At 35.2% G+C, this 17,565-nt stretch overlaps 1 protein-coding gene across 1 annotated transcript; it reads left to right on the top strand.

Annotated features, from left to right (window-relative positions):
• The first annotated feature begins 1,544 nt into the window (after positions 1 to 1,544).
• On the top strand, positions 1,545 to 4,088 carry LOC120076828 (12-oxophytodienoate reductase 1-like). Its single transcript, XM_039030762.1, has 5 exons — positions 1,545 to 1,775; positions 1,912 to 2,052; positions 2,294 to 2,424; positions 2,708 to 2,884; positions 3,167 to 4,088. Exons 1-5 carry the CDS (start codon positions 1,711 to 1,713, stop codon positions 3,751 to 3,753), a joined length of 1,101 nt encoding a protein of 366 aa, XP_038886690.1. The 5' UTR covers positions 1,545 to 1,710; the 3' UTR covers positions 3,754 to 4,088.
• The last annotated feature ends 13,477 nt before the right edge of the window (positions 4,089 to 17,565 follow it).

Genomic DNA, 17,565 nt, shown 5'->3' with positions numbered 1-17,565 from the left:
CAACAGATTGGATAGTGAAAATTGCTACTTTCCAAGTTTAAAGTTAAGATTATTATCTAAGTTTTTGGATACATTTGGAATAAATTATGAGTCATGAATACAGTTAATGTAAATCTACATGTGTTTCATAATAAACTGAAAGTATTTGGAAATATATTTTTAACGAATTGTCTAATGACTACTTATTGGATGACAAAAGTTACACATTTTCGAGTTTAAAGTTACTATTGTTATACTTATCTACATTTTGGGTACAATCGAATGAAATTGAAAGTTTAGATAAATTGTTGTTATGTATTGTATATAACAGAGTGTGTTATGTAGTTCAACAATAGTTTAACTTTAACCTATTACTCAAGGGTATATACCTAAATCAATCAAATAATGCTTAATACGAAGATCATAATGTAATTTGTCAGTAAGAATAAATGCGAGAGAATAATCAGTTTCATTACTAGTGAATTTTGTAACATCGTAGAGTAATATCTCCATCAATACAATATAAGAATATGTGTAATAACGTGTCTATCGTTTAATTAATTGATTAATAATATGTTTGGGAGTGGTTTTGAAATAGTTTAATCCAATTTTATCGTGCTTGAGATCAATTCCGAACATGCATTTAATCATTCCCATTCAATTTAATATATGATTGTACACTTTTTAAACATGATTCTTATACAATTAAAGTTGATTTTGGGCCATTAAAACATGTTTTTGAACCGCTTTGAACACGATAAAAAGTGATTTCGACCCTAAACTCTAAATCATGCGCATACTATAATACAATTTATACAAAAATAAAAAGTTAAGTTAAATAATCAAGCTAATTAACAATTATTGGGGTGAGGGATTGAAACATCGACCTATTACAATAATAATCGGTGTATTTATCTATTAAACTATGGTTAGATCGACTAAAATTCACAAATTTATTGAAACATAAAGTTAAAATTTCAATGACTTATTAAACAAAAGATTTACATATTGTGGCTAATATATTCATTCATTTGAAAATGTTTTAAGTTGTGAGACAGATGAGATTGAAAATAACTTAATTGACATTTTTACGAGGTATATTAGATAATTTTATAGGGTTAAGAAATCCGTCAAATAAAAATATAAAAGTTAATGGATTAAAATTGTAATTGAAAAACCTGTAAATTAATTTTCTTCCTTTTGAGTACATCTGTTAGGAGATTGGAGATTAATAAATTTATATGTATGTGATTTGAGGTATGGTGTTGGTGAATATTGTAATTGAATGGCAAAATAGGAAGGTAGGATTATTATCTCATGGATGACGCACAACAAATCATCTTTGATTATATATTAATTAATCGAGCCGAGGTGGGTCGGACCACTGTAATAGAGGCGAACCCTACGAGAGTAGTGATTTGATTTTAGAAAAATTAATAATAATAAATAAAGGCAAACTTTAATGTATTTTTGTGAGGAAAGTGAAGGCGTTCAACTCTGGCAGGCGATTGGGAGGCGGCCGAATCTCATTCACTCAAAGCAGTTCCATCATGGACGCACTCCCACACGTCATTGGTTAATCAAACCTATTCTCCTTTGCTCACTGCGCTCTCCCTCCGTTGGGGAGCAAATGTATAAATATGGTTATCTTCTTTCACTATTTTCTGAAACCTATAAATACCCCAAAGAAGAGCAACAAATCCAGAAAGAAGCAAAGTTCAAGCAGTAGAAATGGCTGATCACAACAACAATCTCCTCACTCCTTACAAGATGGGGAACTTCAATCTTTCTCACAGGTAGTTCAATTCCATCCATCCACTTTACAGTTTAAGGTTTAAAGTGTCATCTAATTCATCATTTACTCATTTGGAAGTCAGATTGTGGGTTCTGATTTACCATATTCACCATCTTCAATCTGTAATTATTCTTCAGAATCGTACTGGCTCCATTGACAAGGCAGAGATCTTACAACAATGTTCCTCAGCAACATGCCATCTTGTATTACTCCCAGAGGACCACCAAAGGAGGTTTCTTAATTGCTGAGGCCACCGGAGTTTCTGACACTGCTCAAGGGTAATAGCCTTTCAAAAACTTCTTTTCCGTTTCTTTCCCCCAATTCTCTAAAAACCTCTTCAGCCCAACTGTCTAAGAACAACTTGTTTTGAGTTTACTTTGGTGGGTTTGATTTAACTAGTTTAATTTTGGAAATAAGAAAAAACTTGGAGCCGCTCAAAATAGCTTCTGAAACACCCTGAATCCAAACAGGTCATCCCTTGGTTAGGAACTAATTTGTTTCTGTCTTCTTCCGTGCAAGGTATCCGGATACACCTGGGATATGGACAAAAGAGCAAGTTGAAGCTTGGAAACCAATTGTGGATGCTGTTCATCGCAAAGGTGGAATATTCTTTTGTCAGATATGGCACGTTGGGAGGGTTTCAAATTCAGGTGCCTTTTCCTTTTGAACATTAAACACTAGCCAATACAGAACTAGACTTCTTACTTCAACTTGGTCAAAATATCAGCTTTAACTCCATTCATTCACATTGCCATGCCTAGAATACAACTCACCTGGTTCAATGATATTCTCGAACATATCACTTACAACAACACAATCAAGTAGAAAACTGTAAATCCTTTATGCATTTTCTCCCTATTTTGGTGGCGCCTATTCTTGCTTATTTTTATAAGTGTTCATTCTGGTTATACGTATATTTTCTGATGCATATAGGTTTTCAACCAAATGGACAAGCCCCAATCTCATCATCAGACAAGCCATTGTTCCCGCAAGTTCGATCTAACGGAATTGATGTTGCACAGTTTACCCCACCAAGACGTCTAAGGACAGATGAAATCCCTCAAATTGTCAACGATTTTAGGCTTGCGGCCAGGAATGCCATTGAAGCTGGTAAGTCCTTTTTTTAGAAAAACTAACAGAAGTCCTGCGGTGATTGGATTTTAAGCTTCTTTCGTGATTACTGTTTAAGACTAAAAATCATCAAGAAACCCAGAAGAGATAGTGGTACTGTTCTTGATATCGACGCTAAGAGTTCCTTTTGTGATTACTGATTAAGCTTCTTTCGTGATTACTGATTAAGACTAAAAATCAGTAGCATTTTTTTTTTTGGTGCCAATCATGGTTTATTTGTGCAAAAACACTGATATGGCAGTTGAATGAATGAATATATAGGTTTTGATGGAGTTGAAATCCATGGAGCTCATGGTTACATTATTGACCAGTTCTTGAAAGATCAAGTGAATGACCGAACAGACCAATATGGAGGATCCCTTGAAAACCGTTGTAGATTTGCTTTAGAAGTAGTTGAAGCTGTTGTAAATGAGATAGGTGGAGACAGAGTCGGGATAAGACTATCGCCGTTTGCGGATTTCATGGAGGCAGGCGATTCGAATCCAAAAGCTTTGGGGGTCTACATGGCAGAGAGTTTGAACAAATATGGAATTTTGTACTGCCACATGGTGGAGCCACGGATGAGAAATGTTTTGGAGAAAGTAGAGTGTCCTCACAGCCTGTTACCAATGAGAAAGGCATTCAAGGGTACATTCATAGCTGCTGGGGGGTATGATAAGGATGATGGAAACAAAACCATTGTTGAGAATCGAGCTGATCTTATTGCTTATGGACGTTGGTTTTTGGCAAATCCAGACTTGCCAAAGAGATTCGAGATAGATGCTCCTCTCAACCAGTACAATAGAGATACCTTTTACGTATCAGATCCAGTGGTTGGTTACACAGACTATCCTTTCTTGGAAGAGTAGCAATTCTCATTTGGAGTGGCTTCCACTTAGCTTTTTGAAATAAATAGTTGGTCTCCATGTACTTCCGTGATTTATGTTTCTATTCCATATGTATAACATAATGCGCGTGGATTATATAAGTCTCTTATTTTGTTTTGTTGCACTGGGTTGAATGGTATAAGCAACACATGAATCATATAAATTTATACCATAAACTGAAGTGTAAATATGCAATTTAGCTCATACCTTTCTTCTTCACTAAAATGTGACTATTTTCATTTATGCCGAGGGAGAGGGATATGCTATGATAGGAAACAAGTTTCTGTTGAGAATAAGATGGATGTTGTTTTTGGCCATTTATTTTAGCCAATCTATCCATATTGGCCAATGACATCTGAGCACAATGTTCGACATAAACTTTGTACAACTCAAATCTTGTGGTTGCTTATACTAACCGACTCTGCTGATCTTGATTAAGCAACTTTTAGAGGTAGCTCCATCAATTTGTTGTTTGTCTCGTCCTTGCATTTTGAATGAAACTCATTTTGCAATCTCAACTAGTGTATTTGTGGCTCGACCATTTGTACTGCCCAACCTTATTGTTTTTATTATTTTCTTTTTTTACTGAGATAGTTGGCCAACCTATTGTTCACTCGCGCACTATTGCTGCTATTTTCGACGGTTTAACTTTGTTGCATCTTTTAACTTTAAAAAATTAAATTAAATTAAATTGAATATTACTTTTAGTTTTACCTTGTACGAGGCTTTAGTTCATTTAAATCGTCTACTTCCAACTTTTCCTTGTTTTGGTATTTATATTTATACTTTTAAAAGGGACATTTTGGTTCTTTAACTTTTTTTCTTCCATTTTTTTTTCTCTATCTAAATTTCTTAAAATTGCTAAATATGAGCGTAGTTCAACTGACATAGTGCTCGTACTATCGATCTTAAGGTTAGAGGTTTGACTCCCCCACCTTACACTTCAATTACAATACTTTTATGAAAATAAAAAAAATCTTAAAATTAGCCATAAATTTGTATTATACAGGTTTTTTTTATTGGATATAAAATTTATATTACAGTTGTACCATTAGAAAGGATCAAAATAGTCATTTTTTGAACCAAAATTAAAAGCAAAGAACTAAATGAACAAAAAATGTACGAGACCAAAATAGTATTAGAATATAAAAAATTATTGGAAATTGTACTATAATACTGAGTTCATACGTAACTAGATGAACATTGAAAGGTTGTTTGGGACGTTGAATTAAGTTCATATGTCTATAGTATATATGTTTGTAGGGTATATATTTGTTGAGTTCATATATTTGTGTTAGGTGTGTTTGAGGTGTTAAGTTGGGTTTATATGTCAGGGATATCTGTTAGATGTATTTAAATAATAACACATTTAATTAAAATATGGGCTATGTATGTGGATTAATAATTTATCATATTAGATTATTTTATTAGATTGAGCAATATTATGCGATCTAATTAACTAAGGCCCTAGATTTTTATACAGCTGCCCATTGCACAGTTGTGATTTGCTTCGTTTTTTTCTCCGATTTTGGCCTCGTTTTCTCTAGAAAAAACACCAGGAAACTTACGAACAACTCAAGGTAAACAAATTACAGACTCTATCGCAATTTATGCCCAAAAGCAAAGGACCCTTACAAACCAATTTGTAAAATAAAGCTGTAAATCTAAAAGGTCAAATCCAAAAAATATTGACAATTGCAAAACATACACATTCCATTCAAATTCATCAATATGAACAAAATACAGAATGCAAAACCCACCAACAAACTGAATTTTAATTCTGAAAAATTAAATTTGGAACCAAGAACCACCTTATGATACCAAATGAAGGAACCATAAGGTCCACTATGGAAGCGAGGATCGGTCCCAATTCACAATTTTCACAGAAACATAAAATTATAGAGGATGGCTATACAACTCAACAAAAATTACAACATGCTTTAGAAATTAAATCATAGAAAAGAATCGGGATTAAAAACAAACTTACCCTTGAAGAACAAAAAAACTTCACGTAATCCCTCGAATCGATCACAAACAATTCGTACAGGACACCACTAATCAGAGCTTTTTGTATTCTTTTTTAGGTAGAGGATTTTGAGGAGTGTGTGGGCTCTGAGTTCTGAGAGAGGGAGAGTGAAAATTGAGAGAGGAAAAAACTCAAGGATCAATTTCTGTAAAACTTATAGAAATTATTTTTCTCACTTGGGAAGAAGACGATGATGAATGATCCATAAAAAAACTACCCCCTTCTCCACACATTTTGAGAAAGTTAAGGGGAGGGAAGAATAGGATTATATCAGCATGCAACGGAAGCAACAAGGATCAATAAGCATTCTAATTCATTAATTTTTGCTATAAATAAAACATGCTCATACAATAATAAAAGGGTTCCAAGTCATACCTTTGTAGAACCTCTTGAAAATGGAATTCAATTGCAAATTTTCTCCAAATCTTCTTGTGAACCACCTCAAGGTCTTCCATACTATTCTCTTGTAGAAAAATTGAGTTGTGGGACTCAAAATAAGCTTGAATAAAGAGAATTTGGAGAAGAAGCTCACTGCTGCATCTTTGGAAGAATACCTTCTTCACTTTTAAGTTTTTAACAAAACTTCAGCAAGTACATACAGTTTGCATGCTTGATTCTCAGTCCAATCTTCCTTATTTATTGCAAGACCATCATGCAAACAAGAAAGCTGCATGAAGAGCACCTCATGCTTGGAAGATTGAATCAAAATAAGGTGGGAAATGAGTGAGCTATATGGTTGGATAGTGGAGATCTTCCACTTTTTCCATTTATGTTTTTCAATCTTTTTCCAATTTCAAATTGATTTCCAAAATAAATTTTGATTTTAAAATTGAAAAACTTTATTAATTTTACAAAATTAATTCCATAAATTATTTTTTTATAAAATGATTAATAATTAATAAAATAATTTAATTAATTCTAATTAATTTAATATCAGATATTAAATTAATTTTACACAAATTCCACCTTATGAATCCCTATTCATGAATTTAATATTTAAATCATATTTAAATATTGATTGATTCTCTAATTTTGTTTAATTCTAAAATTAAATGCGTAATTACTAAGGCTAATCCATTAACTCTAATTTGAACGTTTCAAATTAACTTATCACACTACTCTATGGCTAATCTATTTACGAGCTAGTAGGGGACCTCGTGGACCTACAGATCATGGGCTCCAACGATCCAAGATTAATTGGCTAAACTCTTTACACCGAATTAACCCCCATTCGTTAACGAATGGGTCACTCCATTAAAGTCCATAGTTGCACTCTCTTCACTGTAGATATATTATATCCACTCGATATAACCATGATTAGTAAGTTAACCCTTCACAGGTTGTTCGTAATAACGGCTGGGTCAAATGTCTGTTTTACCCCCGAGATTACCTCTTGTTCCTTAAGTCCCACTGATCCTTTAATGAACAATTGGTTTGTGATCCGATCAACAAACCAAGTCCCTTTCAGGCCAATGAGAGGGTGGAGCCTCTTGTCAAGACCCAGAGTCAACACTTAAGGGAATAACTCTCTACTATCCCTGAAAGTGGGTAGGAGTGAATTCCATCTTGCACCTTATATCCCCATCTATCTACCCGGTCTTACCCCTGAAATGGAGGTTTATTGAGCCGACGCTGTTGAGCCAACCCTCATCTATGAAAATGTAAGGATAATCCTGAATAAACAGGAGTTCATAGTTAGCTTAGGATTAAGGTCAAGTTACCTTGGTCATCGTTGAAGAAAATCAGACATGAGGATTTATTGAGCACCGGAATGATCGTTCCAAATTCCGTTCGAAATTGAACACTAACAATTACAGTCAAGAAACGGAAACTTACAGGTCATGCACAATAAGAAATTACAGCATGCTTTACAAGATAATCAAGGGAAAGATTATACATACCTTTGAAGACTCATGTTTCAAACTCACTCGATCACGAATGCTCGTACAGTCTCTAAGACAACAACACACAGGCTCTCGAACACTATGATCGCAACATAGCACGATCAACAGCAACCACGAACACAATGATCTCCAAGATCACGAACCCAACGAACGGTCTCCAAAACCTCGAACCCTGTTGAGTTGAGTGAGGACACCACCACAATCTCTACCTTGGTATTCTCGGTGTGAGAATCCAAAAGTGTGGGCTCTGTGTGGACTTGGTTAGAGGAAGATACCAGAGGAATAACAATTGTGTAGACGATTGAGCAAGTGGGAGATGAGATATGTCTATCGAGAGACGAATGCTCAATCGTTTAGAAGAAGGCAAGCTATCGTATAGCAAAAGGCCTACGATTTTTTAGCTACGACCAACTGAGTGAACTATCGTGTAGTGTCACTCCACGATTGTTTAGTCTCTCTTTTAGCTATCATTTGTGAATCCAATTCACTTGACAGCGATCCGTGAGTTTCTTTCCGAGAATAGAAACTCTTGCAAAATCTTCTAAATTTAGGAAAACATTTTTCCTTTTATCTCACAGTTACCATGAAACTACTAATAACCTCCCATTCAATTGGTTATTAGAGAAAAAGAGATAATTATCCAATAATTAATATTATTATAAATATATATGATAACCAACTTACCATATTATATTATAACCCATAGTTTTAATATTTCATCTCATGAAACATATAAACCATAGCTCTTTTTCTTTTTCATGGTACTTAATGTAAATCTCATTTCATTAATCCTCCACTTAATGTATCCATTACATCACACCGATCATATCATATATTATCGAATTTCCTCTTGTCAATTTGAACATTTCAAATCAACCCCAAGAACTGATTCTCAACTTGAATCCATTGAGCTACCAAGGGGACCTTATGGATCTGTAGCTTAAAGCTCCAACGGTACATGAATAACTGACTAAACTCTTTAGTCAGGGGATCCACCATCCGTTAACTACCGGGCACTCCATTAAAGACCAACAACTACACTTTTCTTACTATAGATATATTTTGTGTCCATATCTACCAATCAACAGTGAGATAACCCTTCACAGATTGCTAGTAAGTACAGCTGGGCCAATAACCATTATGCCCCTGTAGTTACATCTAACTCCTTAAGTACCACTGATCCCTCTAATGAACATAAGTCATAGTCCTACTATGACTGAGTCCTCTCTTCCAAAGAGTTGTTGTGGCCACTATGTTCAAGACCTGGAATCAGTATTTAAGGGAGCAATCTATCTACTTACCTCTGCTTCAGGGAAGGAGTGAATTCCATCTTGTGTAATTGAGTTCCTAGCTCCCAAATTAGACAAATCCCCAAAAAGGTAGGCATGTTGAGTTAGCAATCTGGCCATTCTCATCCATACTAATCAAAGCACCGCCCTCAAAAGTAGGAGTTCTCAAAACACTTAGGATTAAGGTCATGTCACATATGGTCGTTTAGGTGAAATGTAAGTCTCAAGAATCAATGACATTATATAAAGAGACTATTCATCTCGTGGTCCCGTCTTATACAAACTGTTTGTATAGGATACCCCCGCTCACATGTCTCTACATGAATGGGATTAGATCTCACCATAATGTAGTAGTTTCACAATACTTGCCAAACCTCTATAAAGCGGGTCGTATCCGTAGTGTCACAAGGATCAGGTATCCCTCCTTAATCCTTATACTACAGACCTTTTTAGGTTATCACTTAGGCATGATCCACTTGTATATCTCATATACATGCTTAAGTTTACATACAATAACCATGGAGCTTTGTTATTGGATATGAGTAAATGCCAAATAAAATAACTCTTATTTTATTCATCACAATGTGTATAGTTTATAAACTACGAGACTTTGGGAGAATTAGGACACCAATCCCAACAATCTCCCACTTGTTCTAATGCCTCGGGAGACTAATGTATAGTACAAGATAAAAACAAGTACAATATACAATAAACTAGGGCATATACAATAAACTAGGGCATACTTTATACCCCAAAATCATCTCCCACTTACCCTAGACAAGATGTCACATGTCCTGTAGACCCAGACTCTCCAGATGACCTCGAACACTTTAGTGTGAGAACCTTTGTAAACGGATCAGCAGCACTGTGCTCTGTCGTGATCTTCGTGACTATCACAATCACTGCGATGTACAATCTCCCTGATCAAATGGTATTTTCACTTCATATTCTTGCCTCTTACATGACTCAAGGTTTCTTCGAACTTACCACAGCCCCACTGTTATCACAATAAAGAGTGATAGAAAAATCCATATTTGGAAACAACTTCCAAATCTGTAAGGAATTTCCACAGCCAAACAGCCTCTTAGTTGCTTCACAAGCGGCTACATATTCGGCTTCCATAGTGGAGTCTGTGATGCATCCTTACTTGATGCTTTATCACACATACAACCCCTCCATTCAAAGTGAACACTGACCTCTAATGTCGATTTACGAGAATCTCTATCAGTCTGAAAGTCAGAGTCTGTGTATCCTGTAAGGATCAAATCCTTATCTCTATACATGAGCATGTAGTCCTCGTTCTTTTCGAAGATACTTGAGGATCGTCTTGACCGCTGTCCATGTTGGGGTTGATGCTCTAAAGTCTCGTGTCCTGTAGTTTGTAAATAGTTTTTTACAAACGCTTGTGTTGTTAATATATGATATTTACTTCACATCTTGTATTTTTGCTCAGTTACTTGTTTTATTGCTTTACCACAAAACCAATTAATATAAAATCCCTGGTTATCTATATCTGGATATACAAGCATGTATGTGGTGACATACAGGTGGATTATAGTCTTGATGATAACCAAAATGGTTGCAGTATTATGGATTTATAGGAGGGAAACCCTATCCTGGTAATTCGCTACAGATGCGGCCTCGCTTTGTGGAATGGTCACAAGTGTTCGTGACTTTTCACATATGGTCTTGATCCTGATCATTTGTAGTTCGGGGACAATGCGAGCGAGGGCGTCCTATACAAAGAGTTGTATAAGACTCCTCGAAGCACGAAGTGTTAAGGTTTCATTATATAACACTATTCATGATAGAGACTCACTTCACCCTAGGATGACATAGGGTAACATGACCCTCAATCCTGAGTGAGTTGGTAATCCTGCCATTGAGAGTGGTCCTTTGATTTGTCTATGCCTATAGCTCGTACTGCGAGTGGCCAAGTTCGCCATTCAACCTACCATTGTGGGGATTTTGTCTGATTTGAGAGCTGGAAACTCCAGCTAACTATCAAGATGGAATCACTTCTTCCCCAAGGCAGGGGTAAGTAGATAGATGGCTCCCTTAATCGAATCGCTACACAAGATCGAATCGCTCGAAGAGAAAAGTGAGAGCGCGCTGGTGTTGATCAAAATGATCGCTTGAGAGACTATACGATAATCGCTTCTCCACCTAAACGATCGTCCATCTCGCGCTAAATGATTGCATGCTATCGCTTACACGATCGGATAACTTCTCTAAATGATCGTATACCTTTTCCTAAATGATCTCCTCTAGACGATAAGCATTTCTGCTATGCAATAGTGACTTTCACCCTCCCACTTACTTATCGACTACACGATTTGTGTTTTCTTCGTCCTCTACCAAATTCACCAAAGCCCACCCTTTGGGTTTTCACTCTGAGAATACTTGGGGATCATTAGTGGTGGTGTTGTCCCCATTGTTGTGTTCATGTTCACGTTGATCGTGTTGCTGCAGTCGACATTCATGCCAGGCATTGGTAGATCTATTGAAGGGTTTCGCTGCGTTGGGGTTTCGGAGATTGAAAATAGTCTTCAATTGGTATGGAACTCTGTCTCCTTGTTATTTATCTTTGTTCGTAGCATGCTGTTAATTAAGTTTTGATTGCATAACTGTATGTGTTGAATGTATAATGCTACATTTCGTTCAAGGTGAGATCGGAGCATTCCGAACGCGCTCATGGAACTCTCGAAATGAGATCCTTCAATTAGTATCAGAGCCAGGTTCTGATACTCTGATTTCATTAGTTGCAAGAAATGACTTTTACATTCATGGTGGGTACATTTCTGCGCTGTTTAATTGTTAAATCTGTTGTGGATGTGTCGGATTAATGGATGTTTTTGGGATGATTAGCCTTAGTTTGTTTAAGATCTTTTTACATTTGCGGCTATTTGTAAAGACCCCTACGTTTTTAGGCATTAATAATCATTATTGAGTCTGTATTAAAAGTTGTTTGAAGTTTTGAGTCGTTCGTTGAAGTTCTAGGCAAGCGTTGGGGCTCTTCGAGGAAGGAGGCAATCTAGGGTTGATCACATCGTGTAGAAGATGTTCTACGTGATCGTTGTTGATCGCATAGTAAAGACAAAGAAGTACGCGATCGCGGTTGAATGCATTAGTTAAACGTACGTGAATAACTGAATAAACTCTTTAGTCCCGAGATCCGCCATCCTTTAACTGTCGGGCACTCCACTAAAGACCGACAACTGCACACTTCTCACTATAGATATATTTCTGTGTCCATATCAACCAATCAATAATGCGATAACCCTTCACATATCCTCGTAAGTACCATTGATTCCTTTAATGAACAATAAGTCATAGTCCTACTATGACTGGGTCCTCTCTTCCAAAGAGAGGATGTGGCCACTATGTTCAAGACCTGGAATCAGCCTTTAAGGGAGAAATCTATGTACTTACCCCTACTTCGGGGAAGGAGTGAATTTCATCTTGTATAAGTGAGTTCTCAGCTCCCCAATTAGACAAATCCTAAAAAAAGTAGGCTTGTTGAGTTGGTAATCTGGCCACTCTCACCCATACTAATCAAAGGACTGCTCTTAAAGGCAGAAGTTCCCAAAACACTCAGGATTAAGGTCATGTCACCTATGGTCTTTTTAGTGAGATGTAAGTCTCAATTATCAACGACATTATATAAAGAGACTAATCATCTCGTGGTTCGGTCTTATACAAACTCTTTGTATATGACACCCTTGCTCGCATGTCTCCAAATGAATGGTTAGGATCAGACCATCTGTAGTAGTTTACAACACTTGCAAACCTCTACAAAGAGGATCGTATCCGTAGTGTCACCAGGATAAGGTATCCCCCGTTTATCCATATACTAAAGACCTTCTAGGTTATTACTTAAGGCATGATCCACTTGTATATCTCATATACATGCTTAAGTTTACATACAATAATCATGGATCTTTGTTTACTGGATATGAGTAAATGCAAATAAAATAACTCTTATTTTATTAATAACAATGTGTACAAAGTTTACAAACTACGAGACTCCGGGAGAATTAGGACACTAATCCCAACACCAACTATGACCAAATCCCTTTCGGGCCAAGAGAGGGTGTGGCGCCACATTGTTCAAGCCCCGTAATCAATCCTTAGGGAGCAATTTATCTACTTACCCCGACATTAGGGAATGAGTGAATTCCGTCTTGTGTAGCTGTGTTCCCAACTCCCCAATCAGATGAGTCTCCAAAATGGTAGGCTTATTGAGTCGACAATCTGGCCACTCAAACCTATACAAATTAAAGCATCTTCTTCATAAGCAGAAGTTCACAACTCACTCAGGATTCAGGTCATACCACCTATGGTCATCCTGGTGAAATGTAAGTCTCTATTATTAACAGCGTTATATAATTAAAATATTCATTTCGTTGTCCAGCCTTATACAAACTCTTTTGTATAGAACACCCCCGCTCACATGTCTCTACACGAATGATCAAGATCAGATCATTTGTAGCACTTTACAACAATTGTAACATCTACAAAGCGGGTCGTATCCGTAGTGTCACCAGGATAAGGAGTCTTATCCATCTACTACAGACCATTTAGGTTATCACTTAAACATGATTCACCTGTATGTCTCTACATACATGTTTAAGCTACAAAAGATAACCTTGGATATTAATTTATTAGTTTTATGGGCTAATGCTATTAAATGTGAAATAAAATATCTCATATTTTATTAAATAAACAAAATTATTTGTACATTACAATTACAAACTACAGGACCCACGAGATTTTGAGCATTAACCCCAACAATCGCACTATTGACTAGTTATATCCAATGGACACAGAAATATATCTATACTGCAAAGAGTGCAACTATCAGTCTTCAATGGAGTGACCGACAATTAATGGATGTTGAATAATTTAATTAATAATTTAATTAAAGGAGTTTAATTAATTATTCAAGTTCCATTGGAGTTTCAATCTATCGGTCCATAAGGTCCTCTCTGTAGTTCAACAGGGATTATTGAGAATTAATTTTGGAATAATTTGAATTATTCAAATTAATTGATGGAATTAATTATATGTGATATAATCAATTTAAATTAGTTATATATGATATAATTAATATAATGTATTTGATACATTATAGTATAAAGTTTAGGGTGTTTATATTTAAAAATATTTACAATTTATAGCAAAAAGTTCCAAAGTACAAATACTTTTAGAACTTTTTGCTATAAAGTATAAATATTTTTTGGATTTTTCTATTTATAAGAATTTCCCTAAAGTTTATTTAGAGAGGAGTTAAATTTGAATATGATTCAAATACTATTTATATGGATGAGATTCATATAATTGAATTTAGTATAAATGTGATTTGTATTAAATACCATGCATTGTTGAGGGAAATAAACACTATAGGTTATGAGCTATATATGATATAACATATAGTTATATATATATAATTTTTTTTATTTAAATTAAATTATTTTTATTTTTATTTTTTTTTCAAAATTAAAGGGAAGGAAATAACTTTCCTCTCTTAATTCTCTTTCAATCTCTATCGTGATGAATGGGTAGTTCCACGAGACAATCATCTTCTTCACAGAAGATTTAGATAGTCTCCCTGGGGCCATGTCTCATCTACTGCTTTGCCAAAATCTCCCAGTAGAGTTTGTTCTTTCTCTCTCTCAAAACTCACTCTCTCTTCCAAAACTCAAAGCCCACACACTTCTGAGAGTTCTCTTTCCCTACAGAGAATACAAAGGAAACGTTTGTGGTGGTGTCTTCATTGAAGGCCTTTTGGTGTGTGTTTGATCGTGATTGGAAAAGAGGAAATTTGCAAAGATCTTTGGCTTCAAGGGTAAGTTGATCCTAACCCTTCCTCTTGTTTTATTTTGCATGTTGTAATTTTATGTAATGCATAAATTTGTTGTTATGTAATTTTGCAATTTTAAGAAAAATAAAATTGGGATCGATCCTGCTTCCATTGCGGACCTTGGGGTTCCTTCACATATATCCTTAACAGGGTATCTAGTAAAGCAGTAGTTAAAACCTCTTATGAGCTGTGGACAGGAAAGAAGCCTAGTATTAGGCATCTTCACATCTGGGATTGTCCAGCTGAGGCTAGGTCTTATAGGCCTAATGAAAAAAAATTGGACTCAAGAACTATTAGTTGGTATGTTGTTAGGTATTCTGAGTGATCTTATGATTTCAATTTTTATGATCCCACTTCTAGATCATTGTTTGAGATAGGAAATGCTAGATTTCTTGAGGATGTTGAGTTTTTTTTGGAGGTAGGGAAAGATAACTTAAGCAAAGTTGTCTTTGAAGAGGAATTAATTTCTTTTCCTAAGTGGTTATAGATGATGTTCATGCTCCGATTCCTAACTTCACTATTGCACCAATTATAGATCAAGGCAACATTGAAATCCCCATTGCTAAACCTGAAGTTCAAACTCAACAACCTTAAGAAGTGCCACTAAGGAGATCTAATAGAGAAAGAAGAAGTGCAATTCCATATGATTATATTGTTTTTCTTTAAGAACATCAGGAAGATGTGGACGTAATGGAAGATGATCCAATCAACTTCCTGTTGGGGTTGATGCCCTAAATCTTGTAGGTCCTATAGTTTGTAATCATGTATGAACAAACTCTTCATGTGATTAATAAAATATATGATATTTTATTCACTATGTCTATAAAAAAAATATGTGATATTTTAGTTGCATTAACCACAAACCAACAAACTAACATCCAAGGTTATCTTTCTAACTTAAACATGTACGTGGAGACATACGGGGGGATCATGTTTAAGTAATAACTTAAATGGTCTATAGTAGATGGATAAGGCTGGGTACATTATCCTAGTGATACTATGAGTATGGTCCACTTCGTAGGTGTTACAATTGTTGTAAAGTGCTACAAATGATATGATCTTGATCATTCATGTATAGACATGCGAGCGGAGATATTCTATACAAAGGAGATTGTATAAGACCGAACCATGAAATGTTTAGCCTCATTACATAATGCTGTTCATAATAGAGACTTACATTCACCAGGATGACTATAGGTAACATAACTTAAATCCTGAGTGAGTTGTGAACTCCTACCCATGAGGGCGGTCCTTTGATTTGTATGGGTGAGAGTGACCAGATCACCGACTCAACAAGCCTACCATTTTAGGGATTCATTTGATTGGGAAGCTAGGAACACAGCTACACAAGATAGAATTCACTCATTCCACGAGGCAAGGGTAAGTAGATAAATTGCTCCCTTAAGGGCTGATTCTGGGTCTTTAACAATGTGGTGCCACACCCTCTCCTGGCTCGAGATGGGGTTTAGCCATAGTCGGACTATGATCTATTATTTATTAGAAGGATCAATGGTACTTAAGAAGTTAGATGTAACTACAGGGGCAAAACGATAATTTGGCGCAGTTATACTTACGAGCAATTTTGTGATAGGGTCATTGTAACTGTTGATTGAATTATATCCAATGGACACATAAATATATCTATAGTGCGAAGAATGCAGCTGTCGGTCTTTAGTGGAGTGCCCGACAGTTAACTGATGGTGAATAATGTAATTAAGAGTTAATTAATTATTCATGTATCGTTGGAGCTTCAAACTACAGGTCCATGAGGTCCCCTTGGTAGCTCAATAGGATTTAGTTGAGAATTAGTTTTTTTGGATTTATTTGAATTGTTCAAATTAATAGAGGGATTTGATTATATATGATATAATTAAGTTGTCTCAATTATATGTGATATATTGTCATAATGTATTTGATATATTATAGCTTAATGGGAGGAAATAAATATTTAATGAGATTGAAAATATATTTTCTATGAATGGGTCATAGTTTGATTAAATTTAATATAAAATGATTTATATTAAATGCCATATTATAGAGAAAAAAGAAACTATAGTTTATATTTATATGATACCACATATTAAACTATAGGTTATATGTTTATTTTGAATATAACATATATATATATATATATATATATATAATATGATAAGTTAGTTATCATATTTATATTTATATTATTATTATTATTTTTTAATAATAAGGAAGGGAGTTAACTCCCTTCCCCATCTTTTGATGTGGGTGGTGGTTATTTTTTATGGCAAGGAGAATAAAAGATTTTTTTTTCTTCTTCTTCTTGAAGGTTGTTGGTTAAAGGATTGAGATAGAGAAAGAGAAAGATAGAAGTGTTCTGTGGTTTTGAGTTTTGTGAAAGTTCTCAATCTTCTTCCTCCACATTAAACTTTTCCCTCTTAACCAAAATAGTCAGAGCCCACCACTCCTGGGTTCTCACCCTGAAAATACCAATGTATCCATTGTGGTAGTGTTCAATTTTGGTTTGAGGTTTATCTTGAAGAAGGTCTTCAAGAAGTTCGTGATCCATTCGAGGAAAACGTGAAGAAAAAGGTCTTCAAAGGTGAGGTTTCTTGAAGCCCTTTTTCTTTTAAAGCATGTTGTAATTTAGATTTAAATGCATATCTTATTGCTTGTTTAATATAAAACTTTGCATTCAATAAATTATGGAATTTATTTGATCTGCGTCTGCTTCAGGTT

Source organism: Benincasa hispida, chromosome 4 (genome assembly GCF_009727055.1).
Source record: "Benincasa hispida cultivar B227 chromosome 4, ASM972705v1, whole genome shotgun sequence".
NCBI lineage: Eukaryota > Viridiplantae > Streptophyta > Magnoliopsida > Cucurbitales > Cucurbitaceae > Benincasa > Benincasa hispida.
This window is presented reverse-complemented; position numbering and strand designations above follow the sequence as displayed.